The sequence below is a fragment of the Lethenteron reissneri genome, chromosome 65, assembly GCF_015708825.2.
Source record: "Lethenteron reissneri isolate LAM-NWPU_2019-01 chromosome 65, ASM1570882v1, whole genome shotgun sequence".
NCBI classification, from domain to species: domain Eukaryota; kingdom Metazoa; phylum Chordata; class Hyperoartia; order Petromyzontiformes; family Petromyzontidae; genus Lethenteron; species Lethenteron reissneri.
In genome coordinates, this window is record NC_083843.1 from 4880930 (window position 1) to 4893505 (window position 12576).

The window sequence follows — 12576 nt, forward strand, 5'->3', positions numbered from 1 at the left end:
TATGCCTGTCTGTATATATGAGTGTCTGTATGATTGAGTATCTATGCGAGTGATTGTCTGTATGAATGAGGGTTTGTGCGAGTGATTGTCTGTATGTATGTATAAGTGTTTGTATGTTGTGCCTGTATGAGTGAGTAGTGAGTTCGAAACAAGTGAGTGAGTAGTGAGTGTCTGTGTGAGTGAGTAGCTAGTGAGTAGTGAATAGCTGGTGAGTAGTGAATGAGTGTCTGTATGAGAGAGTAGCTAGTGAGTGAGTAGTATACGAGTGAGTGTCTGTGTGAGCAGCGAGTGAGTAGTGAATAGCTGGTGAGTAGTGAATGAGTGTCTGTATGAGTGAGTGTCTGTCTGAATGAGTAGCTAGTGAGTAGTGTATGAGTGAGTGTTATGATTTGAATTGTCTCACGCTGGGGCCCGTAGGCCGTGCCCCCGTAGAAGCAGGCGACGCGTAGAGGGGCCGCGATGGCTCGGAGGTCGTCGGCCACCTGCACGGCCAACTCCCTTGTGGGGCACATCACCAGCACCTGCAACATCAACACCATCACTGTCAACATCACCAGCACCATCAACACAAAACAAAGCTCTCCCCCGTATAGCCTGTAACAGACTGTTGGGGGCAAGTGCTATTAGCGAGTAGCACCAATTATGAAGGGCGGCACTGTGGCACAAAAGAGGGGGTTGGGTGGCCAGCACCATGCCCGGCCGCCTTTGTCTCCCCAGCGGCAATGTTTACACACCGCACCAGGTACTGAGTAGACCTAGGCCCAGGACCGGTTCAGATAATCGCTATCACTGGTGTTGGCCGTGAGTAGAAATCGAACTCAGGTCTCTCCCGGGATCGTAGTGCAGCGTGCTAACCACTACGCTACCGCTCCTCAACAACCGCTATTCGCCACTAAGTGGCGGTGACGTCACCATGGCGCTTGTGCCAGGCTATGTGCACATGAAGTGTCGAACACCCGCTGGCAGGTCACGGGGCACACACAGGTGCCATGGGTCGACTGACTGAGATGAGTGGCCGATGCGCCGCCTGTGCCTCCTATTGTGCCAACTTGCTGTGCTTTAGCCACCCGGAGCTCCGCTCGTTGTTGTGAGCGTAGCTCCTCTGCCCTCCGTTGTTGTTGTAGGGCAACTGCCTCCAACTGCCCAGCAGCGTCCTTCACGAGCCTCCTCCACAGAGGCCGATCTTGACACCGTTGGTACCAGTCATCGGCAAGTCCACTCAGCTCCACATCCTCCTGTACCACATCACTCCATCTCTTCTCTAGCCTGTGCTGTGCCAGTTTAGGCCCCTCTATCCGGCCGAACAAAAGCTGTTTAGGCATGCGGTGGCTGGGAATGTGGGCTACATGACCCAGCCAATTGCAGCCTTGCCTGCCGGAGGAGCTCACCGATGGGACTTTGTCCAGATCTTTCAAGGATTTGTGAGCTCCTCACACAATCCAGCCTGGTTAAACCTAGGATGGATCGTAGGCTGGCCAGCCTAAATGTTTCTAACCGGCGAAGATGTTCCATTAGGGGGGTCCACGTTTCGCAAGCATAGCGAAGGGAGGGCATGACTGTGGCCGAGAAGACCTGAAGCTTCGTGTGGAGCGACAGACCAGGTAGCTTCCACACAGCATTACGCAACCAATGAAAAGATAATACCGCTCGACTGATTCGGAATGAGACCTTTGCTGTCAAATGGGAGGCGCTCATGAGTCCACTGCCCAGGTATCGGAAGCTCTTCACTCTCTCCACAACTGCTCCATCACCAATTGGGAGTTTTGGGGGTGGAGTGTTCGATGGTAGAAAATACCCAGGCAGGTGCTTAGTTTTGGTGGGGCTAATGGAAAAAGCCCCACCTCTTGGTGGCAAGCTCCAGGTTCAGCTGCAGCATCTCAAACTCCTCCTCTAAGTGAGCAGCAATCACCATATGATCAACATGGTTGACCAATAGGGAGCCATCCCTTGACCGCACCCGGGCATCCATTAGCCATTGTATCTGTACCAGATGGAAATTCCTCCGATACAGCAATCGAAGGATTCACGACCTACGTGGTCAAAATAGATGTTAAATAATGTGGGAGCCAGAGGACATCCCTGTCGCACCGCAAGGTGAACAGGGAATGGCTCTGACTCCCGGCCACATAGTTTTACCTGGGCCCGCTCACCATCATGAAGGTCCTTAATGATCGTGAGCAGAGTCAGGGACTCCGAAAGCATGAAGAACAACCCAGAGCCCAGGCCGACTGATGGTATCGTAGGCCTTGACCAGGTCAATAAAGCAGAGATGTAGATCCTGTTGGAATTCCCTACAACTCTGCTGTAGCAGACGGACAGAAAATATGGCATCTGTGCAGGACTGCCCTTTCCTGAATCCACATTGGGGCTCTACAAGCCTCTCCTCAGCGTGCCTGGAAAGGCGATATTGAACAATCCTTGCCAGGACCATTCCCGGCAAATTGAGGAGTGAGATGCCTCTGTAGTTTTTACAGTCTGTGCGGTCCCCCTTCTTAGGGAGGGGGACCACCTGGGCATCCTTCCAATCCTGTGGAACCTGTCCAGTGGTCCAGACTGTTGTTATGATGTCATGTAGGGCAGTCTGTGCACAAACGGCACCATCCCTCAGCATTTGGCTTGGGAGATCATCTCTGCCCGGTGCCTTTCCTGGTCTCAGACTTTGGATCGCCTTCAGTACTTTAACAGATGGCACCTCAGCCAGCCACTCACAGGGGGTGACTTCTTCCTCCAATATTTGAGGCACCGCAGCCTCGACAGGGTCATCGCCACTTTGCCCCATGATGGTTTCCAGGCTGAGGGATTTCCCCTCCCCCAGGACCTCACAGAAATGCTCAGCAAATCTGTGAACCTGTTCCTGGGGGTCAAAGATCAGATCACAGTTCTTTCCCCTAATGATGGTAATAGGTATGGTGCTGCAAGTTACTTTTTTTATGGAATTAAAGAGCGATTTGTGATCGCGGGCCACTAAGGCAGATTCCATCTCCTTAGCAACCCGCAACCACTACCCATCCTTGCAGCGCCTCACGGCTCTCTGAACCTCCGAGCGAAGGCTGCGGCAAGCCTCCTCATTCTCTGACGTGGGATGCTGTAGATGATGAGAGTGGGCCTGTCACTTTTTCTCAGCCAGCCTAAACACCACCTCATGTCAATCAGGTTCTCTGGGGAGGTCTGGACCGTGTAACCAACGCAGCCATTGCAGCTGCATAAGCCAGTCCTAAACCTCACCCATTTCGCCTCAAAATCAGGAGTGGCGGACGATGCCAACCCCAGCTAGAATCGATGATGAAATTCTCGCTTGCAACTTTCATCAGCTAGCTGAGACCATGCCACTATGGGTTTGAATGGGGTCCTGGGTGTCCACCCACCACCGGAGTGGAAGAATGGCAGGCGCATTTTACAGATGACAGGTCGATAGTGAGTGGGCAGATAAGCTCCACAGTAGGTCCTGGTATCAAGGACATGGGCCCGCATCCGCTGTTCCGTCACTACGTAGTCCAGCAGATGTTCTTGCTTGGACCCGGCATGCATCCATGATGTTGTGTGGATGGGCTGATGCCGGAACAGCGTGTTGGTAATTATAAGCCCATGGGCTGCACAAAAATCTAGCAGCCTCCTACTATTGTTATTGAGCTGATCTGGCCCTTGCATTCCAATCACTCCAGACCAGGTGCCAGCATCATGACCAACTCGGGCATTAAAGTCACCCAACACGATGGGTCTATCCCGAGGGGCCACTTTAGCTAGCACCTGTGACAGGAGGTCATAAAAGGCATCGTGGACTCATCGGCCTTGCCTGTATCCCTCCACGGATGTTAGTCTTCGGTGGGGACATAAGTAACCACGACCACCACTCCTCGCCTCTGTTTGATGGGAAGACGAGCCCAAACTAGACTGGTGCTTACAGCTTTCCACACTTCACCGCTACGCTCCCTTCATTCTTTTGTTCAGAAGAAGAGCCCCTCCATTTTGTTTGGCAGTCTCCTGCCCCGAGTAGAGGACCGTCCATCCCTCATGGTGGCAGGAGCCAGAGCCGGTCCACCGGACCTCCTGAATACCAGAGATCCAGGCGGTACCGGTCCAGCTCCCGGCAGAGGAGTGGCAGCCTCTCCTCCGCAGTGGGCGTTTGAACATTCCACGTGGCTACCTGCAGTGGTTTTTTGCCGTTTCTGGAGGAACCCCGAGGGTAAGCATTTAATCTCCTGGCTCCGCCAAATGGGGTTTGGCCAGGAGACGTCATGGACGCCTGTCCCCCCGGGGCCTCCGGCACAAGCTTAATTATATTTTTATTCCATGGTATTGTGATTTTAAGGTGGAGGGGTTACCAGCCCTCACACCCGTCCAAAGCCCCCATTTAGCTGCTGTGGTGGCTACAAACGCCATGAGGGGAGTGGCCAATCTAAATTGGCCCTCCCCCCACGGCACCGCTCACCACAGCGCTGGAGTCCGGCACCAACAATGGGGGTTGTTTTGCCGGACTACCGCTCCTCACACACACTCACAATCACATATACAGATGCACGTACTCCACCAGCACCACCATAATCAACATCTTCAATAGCGACACATCATCACCTACCCCATCATCACCTGCACCACCACCACCACCCATCAATGAAATCATCAACATTATCTGCGTCTCCCCGTATCTCCTCCGTGTCTCTATCCCTCCCCATGTCTCTCTCTGCCTCTCTCTGTCTCTCTCCCCATGTCTCTTTCCCCGTGTCCCTGTGTCTTCGTGTCTCTCTCCCCGTGTCTCTCTCCCCGCGTCTCTCTCCCCGCGTCTCTCTCCCCGCGTCTCTCTCCCCGCGTCTCTCTCCCCGCGTCTCTCTCCCCGCGTCTCTCTCCCCGCGTCTCTCTCCCCGCGTCTCTCTCCCCGCGTCTCTCTCCCCGCGTCTCTCTCCCCGCGTCTCTCTCCCCGCGTCTCTCTCCCCGCGTCTCTCTCCCCGCGTCTCCGTGTCTCTCCCCCCACCTGTGGGAGCCGGCCGTATTTGGATGCGTTGCCCGTCCCGTGTCTCTGCCGCAGCAGCTCCACCAGGGGGATGGCGAAGGCCAGCGTCTTGCCGGTTCCCGTTCGGGCTTGGGCCACCAGGTCCCAGCCGGCCATGATGGGCTCCAGGGAGAGGCACTGCACGGGGAACAGATACGACACCCCACGGCCTGTACACAGAGAGTGGGGGTGGTGGGAGGAGAGGACACAGGGTGAGTGGGTGGGTGAGTGGGTGGGTAGGTTAGTGAGTGTGTGGGTGAGCATGTGTGTGCGTGAGTGTGTGGGGAGTGGTAGTGTGGTGGTTAGCGTGCTGTGGTACGAACCCAGTGGCCCGAGTTCGATTCCCACTCACGGCCAACACCGGTGACGATTATCTGAACCGGTCCTCAAATGAGTACCTGGTGCGGTGTGTAAACATCGCCACTAGGGAGACAAAAGTGGCCGGGCATGGTGTTGGCCACCCACCCCCTCGTGCGCCGCACCGGCCTTCATAGGCGTTCGCTAACAGCACTTGCCCCAACAGTCTGTTAAGGCTATGGGGGGTCTTTGAGTGTGTGTGTGAGCGTGTGGGTGAGTTACCACGCAGGAGGGTGATGGTTTTATCAGAGATGTTGAAGTTGGAAAACGCTCCGGCAATCTGCTCCTCGGAGAGAACCTACAGAGAGAGAGTCGCACATGGAAGAGAGAAGGGGAGAGAGTGAGAGGGAGAGAGGGAGGGGGAAAGAAAGTGCCGTGTTAGAATTGTCCAACTCCTCCGTACTGAACCTGACGCACAAATCGGAGGGGTCCCAACGTAGCGGACCCAGGCTTCACCTCCAATCTCAACGTTTACTTGCACAGCGATCTGTCCCATTCCCTGCTGAACATCAGGGTCCCACACGACCTCCGTGCTGGTCACGTGGGTTGAGGGGAGGAAGAGGAAGGGGTGGAGGAGGAGGTGGAGGAGGAGGTCTAGGAGGAGGGGGTGGAGCAGGAGGAATGAAAGTGGAGGAGGGGGTGGAGGAGGGGGTGGAGCAGGAGGAATGAAAGTGGAGGAGGAGGTGGAGGAGGAGGATGAGTGAAAGTGAAGGAGGGGGTGGAGGATCAGGAGGAGTTGGTGCAAACCTCACCTCTGCATTGCCTCCCCCCTCCACCTCTTCGCCGGAGAGCGAGGAGGTGGTGGAGGAGATGGAGGCGGCGGAAAGGGGGGCCTCCTCTTCCTTGGCGCTCGCGGGGGAAGGAGGGGAGGTGGGAGGGAGCTTCCGTTTCTTGGATGAGGATTTGGGTTTCTTCGGCTCCTCTTCAACCTCCTCCTCCACAACCTGGGCAGCAACAGCAGCATCACCATCATTAGAGATTCAACATGGTAGCCTCAACAGACTGTTGCGGCAAGTGCCGTGAGCGAGCACCCAAAATAAAATATTTTAAATAACATTTTATTTTACCAGGTGTAAGGACCCCCACTCAGCTGTGTAGATATTTTTATTACACGCTTTTATTGAACTCACTCTGTCTGTTGTATCCTCAACTCTGTCTGTTGTCGTATCCTCAAATCTTGTAACTCAATTTTAACCTACTTCCCAATGTAGTATCACTGCAAACTTGGTATACGTATGTCATACTGATGACAATACTATATTCTATCATAAAAAAATATATTTTTTAAGCAATCTTTTTGCTATCTTATATTTCGGCTTGGGTCTAATTGTCCACGGTCAACTGACGTTGGCTGTAAATCACCACGGTTCCCTACGTTGTGGCAAGCTTCGGGGCCACTTCCTTGAGTCGTGGAGTTCTACCATTACTCGTACGGTACATTTCATTTAAGCGTGTTTTTAAAAAAGTATTTTTAAATATTACTTATTTATTTCAGAAGCGACCACCCTGGCTATCACAAATGATAACAGCGCAATGAAGTTGTTCATCATCGTGTGGAAATTTATAGCAGCAGCGAAATACTCTGAAATGCATGCGCTGTGCCAGCCTTCATTCGGTGGCTGGCTAGGAGATGGTATCTCCCTCGCCTGGTAAGTAATCTCGACCCCGACACCTGTATATTTGGGGTTTGCATGTTCGCCACGTGATCACGTGGATGTTTCTCCGGGTCCTCCGGTTTTTCCCTCCACGTTTAGAATCAACATCGTGCGTTTAAGAGCATTTTGCTGATATACATTTCCACATGATGATGATGAAAAGCCGCTCCGTTGAGCAAGCATTTGCGACGGTCAGGTCGCTTCTGAAACAATAGCTGCATAGCCCAGTGGTGCCTTACCTGGTAAAATAAAATCAAAATAGTTGATAGTCATTTAGTTTAGTTTTTAACGACACATTTATATTTATGCGATCTGACCTAAAAGAAAAACTTCATTATGCTAAGACAGATTCAAGTAAGAACGCGAGTGCCTCCGATTGCCCGGTCACTAGATGCGGAGCGTTCCACAGTCTGGGAGCTGTGCTGGCAACAAATATCATCAACTAAACTATTCTTTATTTTTCCAGGTGTAAGTCCCCACTGTGCTGTGTAGCTCTATTTCAGAAGTGACCCTGGCCACCACAAGTGATAGGTCAACCAAGTGGCCGATATCAGCTCACGTGGAAATGTATAGCAGCAAATACTCTGAACACGTTTAAATTTTTACTCCTTTGAATCGCTTTTCTGAAGATATTTATTTTTTATGGTCTTCATTTTTTGTTCCCAGAGGGTTCATTGATCGCGGGCTACTGAAGCAGTTTCCATCGTCATCATCATCATCATCGTTGCCACCACCATCACCGCCACCAAATAACTACCGCCATCATCACCACCATCACTACAATCAGCACCATCAATCAGCACCATCAATCAGCACCATCAATCAGCACCATCAATCAGCACCATCAATCAGCACCAGCATCACACTCATCACCACAATCACCACAATCGCCACCGTCACCTGTGCTTCTTCAGTCTCCTCGCTCTTTCTCTTCTTCTTTTTCTTTGGAGACTGTGGGAGGCAGCATACAGTAACATCACCATGCAGCCCGTGCCAGGCTAGGTGCATGCAGAGACACAGTTCTCCATGTCTCTTTCTCCCCGTGTCTCTCTTCCCGTCTCCTCCTCCCCACGTGTCTCTCTCCACCCGCGTCTCTCTCCACCAGCGTGTCTCTCTCCCCCCACGTCTCTCGCCCCCCGCGTCTCTCTCCCCACGTCTCTCTCCCCACGTCTCTCTCCCCACGTCTCTCTCCCCACGTCTCTCTCCCCACGTCTCTCTCCCCACGTCTCTCTCCCCACGTCTCTCTCTCCCCGCGCGTCTCTACCCCCGCGCGTCTCTCTCCCCGCGTGTCTCTCTCCCCGCGTGTCTCTACCCCCGCGTGTCTCTCTCCCCCCGCGTGTCTCTCTCCCCACGTCTCTCTCCCCCCGCGGTCTCTCCCCGCGCGTCTCTCTCCCCGCGCGTCTCTCTCCCCGCGTGTCTCTACCCCCGCGTGTCTCTCTCCCCGCGTGTCTCTCTCCCCCCGCGTGTCTCTCTCCCCACGTCTCTCTCCCCGCGTGTCTCTCTCCCCGCGTGTCTCTCTCTCCGCGCGTCTGTCCCCCCGTGGCTCTCCCCCGCGCGTCTCTCCCCCCGCGCGTCTCTCCCCCCGCGCGTCTCTCTCCCTCCGCGCGTCTCTCTCCCCGCGCGTCTCTCTCCCCGCGCGTCTCTCTCCCCCCGCGCGTCTCTCCCCCCGCGCGTCTCTCTCCCCCCGCGCGTCTCTCTCCCCCCGCGTCTCTCCCCCCCGCGTCTCTCTCCCCCCCCCGTCTCTCTCCCCCCGCGTGTCTTCTGTCTCTCCCTGTATCTCACCTTCTCAGGGACGGTCTGTGTCTCCTCCTCCTCCTGGCGTCTCTCTCTCTTCTTTGTCTTCTTTGCTCTCTTCACCTCCTCCGGTGTTTCCTCCTCCTTCTCCTCCTCCATCGTGGTCTCTGCGTCTCCTCCCTTCTGCCTCCGCCGTTTTTCTCCCTTCACCTTCTTTGGCTCCTAACATCCGGGAACACGGAGCGTCTCGCAATGTCACAATCACAACATTCCGTTGATGCTGCAGGAGGGGTACGATGAGCTGTGAAGCTCCTTTGTGAAAGATGGGTCCAGTCGGGGCACAATGGGTAGTCACAACGTTACCACAACAAACACGAAAAGAGAGCAACACTGAGACCTCCTTTACCAGTGGCAAAATATAGTAGTAGGTTTTTAACCTTTAAACTGGTACAAAACTGACACCTTTATACAAGGCATCATGTTTGCAATAACCGCAACACAAGCAGTCAAAATGCAAACATGATGCCTTGTATAAAGGTGTCAGTTTTGTACCAGTTTAAAGGGTAAAAACCTACTACTACTAGGAGAGCAACAGTTTAGGAAAGGTAAACAAATCACTTTAAGAAAATATACAAATGAAACGAATACGTTTTATCTTAACAGGTAAATCCCACTGAGGTTTGTCTATATATATATAAAAGGGAAATTTGTGAATGTGTGTGTCTACTCTTTGGTTCTTTCGGTAAAGTCACGTATAAAGAGAAAATAATAAATTAAGTACTAGCATACGACGTTTCGATTGCAACACAAGCAATCATCATCAGATATGATTGAAATAGAAACACAAATCTAGTATACTTAGAAATGTAATGTAATACAACAGAGAGTCGGATAACATAACAGTCAACACCCTACCTGGTTGATTACGTTCTTCCTGAGAATGCTAAATTTGAGAGAGAGATAAAACACAGAACCTGAGACATATAGACAGACATATAAGTAGAGACAGATATCACAGAGATACATAGAGAGAGACGTACATAATTTATTATTTCCTCTTTATACGTGACTTTACCGAAAGAACCAAAGAGTAATTCCTGCAGTCACGAAAGCTCCAAATTAAGTATGAATGTGTGTGTCTGTTTGAAATGTTTAGCATACTTCCCAACATGCTACAAACTTGAAATTTGGCATGTGGGTAGCTCCCATACTGTACACAATGTAAAACGTATAAGAATAGACTTTTGTATTTTGGGGGGGGGGGGGGGGGGTGGAATGACCATGAAGTGTGCGGCATCAACCCACATACAGGACAGGCGAGAATCGATATCTGGTGAGCGTTTGTGGTATCGATTAAACGGGAATAGGCCGATTCTTAGGAAATCTACAACCTTCGATTCCTTTGCTCGATTTAAAGAATCAATTCTTGGCGCGCGAGCGTAAGTTTTTTTCTACCGCGCGTTGTTTTATTTTATTTTAATCAGGTAATGATCAAAGTTTTATTTTCATTTATCATTAAATTGCTTTAAAAATATATAATTATATGAATTATAAACAATAGGGTTATTCTTCTTCTTGGTTCTTTCGGTAAAGTCACGTAGAAGGGAAAAAATTTAATTATACTAATAAAACATAATAGTATACTTTATTTAATATTATGTTTTATTTTTATTATTTTATTATTTCCCTTCTACGTGACTTTACCAAAAGAACCAAGAAGATGAATCCCTGCAGTCACGAAAGCTTTAAATCGAAATTTAATAGGGTTATTGTATGCAAACTTTACAAGTAGCACGTTAAACGTTTCCCCCAAGTAACATGGCTAAACGGTACAATGCCAATGGGTCTTTTATGTTAAAATTTATTTCGTTAAATTATTATTGCAAGTACTTTTAATTCTTACCTATAAAAGTCATGTTTTGCCTGTGTGTCTCTCCGTCTGACGGTCTGTGCACGCAACTTGCGACGCTTTTAACTCACAAACTGGGGTTTACATTTCTAACTTTAAAGTAGTTAAATTGATAATTTAGTACTATTAATGATTATATTACTACGCTGAGCGCACGCCAAAGCACGCATCTTCGCATGCACGAAACGTCGTGGTTCCCATAGCAACACACACGCGAGATCGGTGTGGGCGAGGAAACATTATCATTCGCTTTAATGCAAAAAAATATCTATTTAAAAAAACTTTTTTAAAAACACGCTTTTTTAAACATGACTGTACTACTAATGGGAGAACTCCACGACTCCAGGAAATGGCCCAAAAGCTTGCCATAACGTAAGGGACCGTGAGCAATTACAGCCAACGTCAGTTTACCGTGGACAATTAGACCCAAGCCGAAACATAACATAAAAAATAATGTAAAAAAATAATTATTTTTTTTATAATATATCGTATTGTCATCAGTATGACATAAGTATACCAAGTTTGCAGTCGATACCACATTGGGAAGTGGGTTAAAATTGAGTTACAAGATTTGAGGATACAACAACGACAACAGAGTGAGTTAAATAAAAGCGTGTAAAAAAAGACAACGCTGAGGTAATTCTTCAAAGTGTGATGTTGTCCTCTTCTCCCCCTCCCACCCCAATGTGTGCAGTTACTACTATAGTCGGTATATACTGCTGCAGAGTCGGTAGATACTAATATAGAGTCAGCAGATACTACTATGGAGTTAGTAGTTCTACTAGTCAGTAGATACTACTATTGAGTCAATAGATACCACTATAGATTGAGTAGGCAACTACTATAGTCATTAGATACTACTGCAGTCAGTAGTTATTACTGTAGAGTCAGATACTACTATAGAGTCACTTGATACAATTCACTCTATTGTATGTAGGGTGTTTATGTATATATGTCTACGCGGGGGTAAAAATATTTATTGAGGGTGGCGAGGGGGGTCGACAATTTTCGGAAACCTTTTAGATCAACTATTTACCCCCCACTTTCTATAACTTTTTTGACTTATAATTTTGTTGACGGACAAATGTACAGATAAACCGCACGCCGGGCGTTCACAATAGCTTAGTATTTGTGTATGTATATGTTATGTTTTTAAGTTTTGAAATATATTTTCCCCCGGGCAACACCGGGTAATTCCCGCTAGTCTATATATAAAAGGGAAATTTGGGAATGTGTCTGTCTGTTCGAATTGTTTAGCATACTTCCCAACATGCAAACTTGAAACTTGGCATGTGGGTAGCTTCCTTACTGTACACAATGCAAAAAGTATAAAAATAGACTTTTGTATTTTTTGGGGGGGGGGGCGCAATAATGAATATATTTTGCACGGAAAGTGAGCGGTGACGTCACATCTGTGATGTCACCCGCATGCGGCAGCGTTACGCAGTGTGCCTGCTGACATCACGCATACCCCCCCCCTACTCCCGCGTAGGCCGTCTAATAATCCAAGAAAGGAATCCAAGTCTCGGGCAACGCCGGGTACTTCCCGCTAGTAGCTTACATATCAGAAGTGACCTGGCTATCACACAAGACAGTTCAACGAAGTGGCTGATCACCACATGGAAATTTATAGCAGCAACAAAAATTATCGAAATAAGTTTCAAATTTTTAAGTTTAATTTATTAGGTATATCCCTGTGAGCCATGCGGCTCTTGAGTCGGGTGCAACCGCAATAAACAAAATATGAACAGAGAACATCTTAAAGCGACGACGCGCAACAGAAACATCCTGGAAAAAACAGAAAATCTTCCAATCTAAACGTCATGTCGATTCTAAATGTAGGGGGAAAAACCGGAGGACCTGGAGAGAAAAATCCACGAGACCATAGGGAGAGAGAGATGCAGACTCCACAATATACAGCAGCAGGCATTGTC

The 12576-nt window shown here is 49.6% G+C and overlaps 1 protein-coding gene across 1 annotated transcript in view; it reads right to left on the reverse strand.

Annotated features, from left to right (window-relative positions):
* The window catches only part of LOC133359388 (nucleolar RNA helicase 2-like), a 34132-nt gene that overhangs the window by 17977 nt on the left and 3579 nt on the right, over positions 1-12576 (reverse strand). The window contains exons 2-7 of the mRNA XM_061577788.1: positions 8782-8955; positions 7900-7950; positions 6097-6288; positions 5567-5642; positions 4970-5157; positions 404-521 (exon numbers count right to left, since the gene is read on the reverse strand). Of these exons, the coding sequence (XP_061433772.1) occupies positions 404-521; positions 4970-5157; positions 5567-5642; positions 6097-6288; positions 7900-7950; positions 8782-8955 (799 nt within the window). The remainder of the gene's footprint in view (positions 1-403; positions 522-4969; positions 5158-5566; positions 5643-6096; positions 6289-7899; positions 7951-8781; positions 8956-12576) is intronic.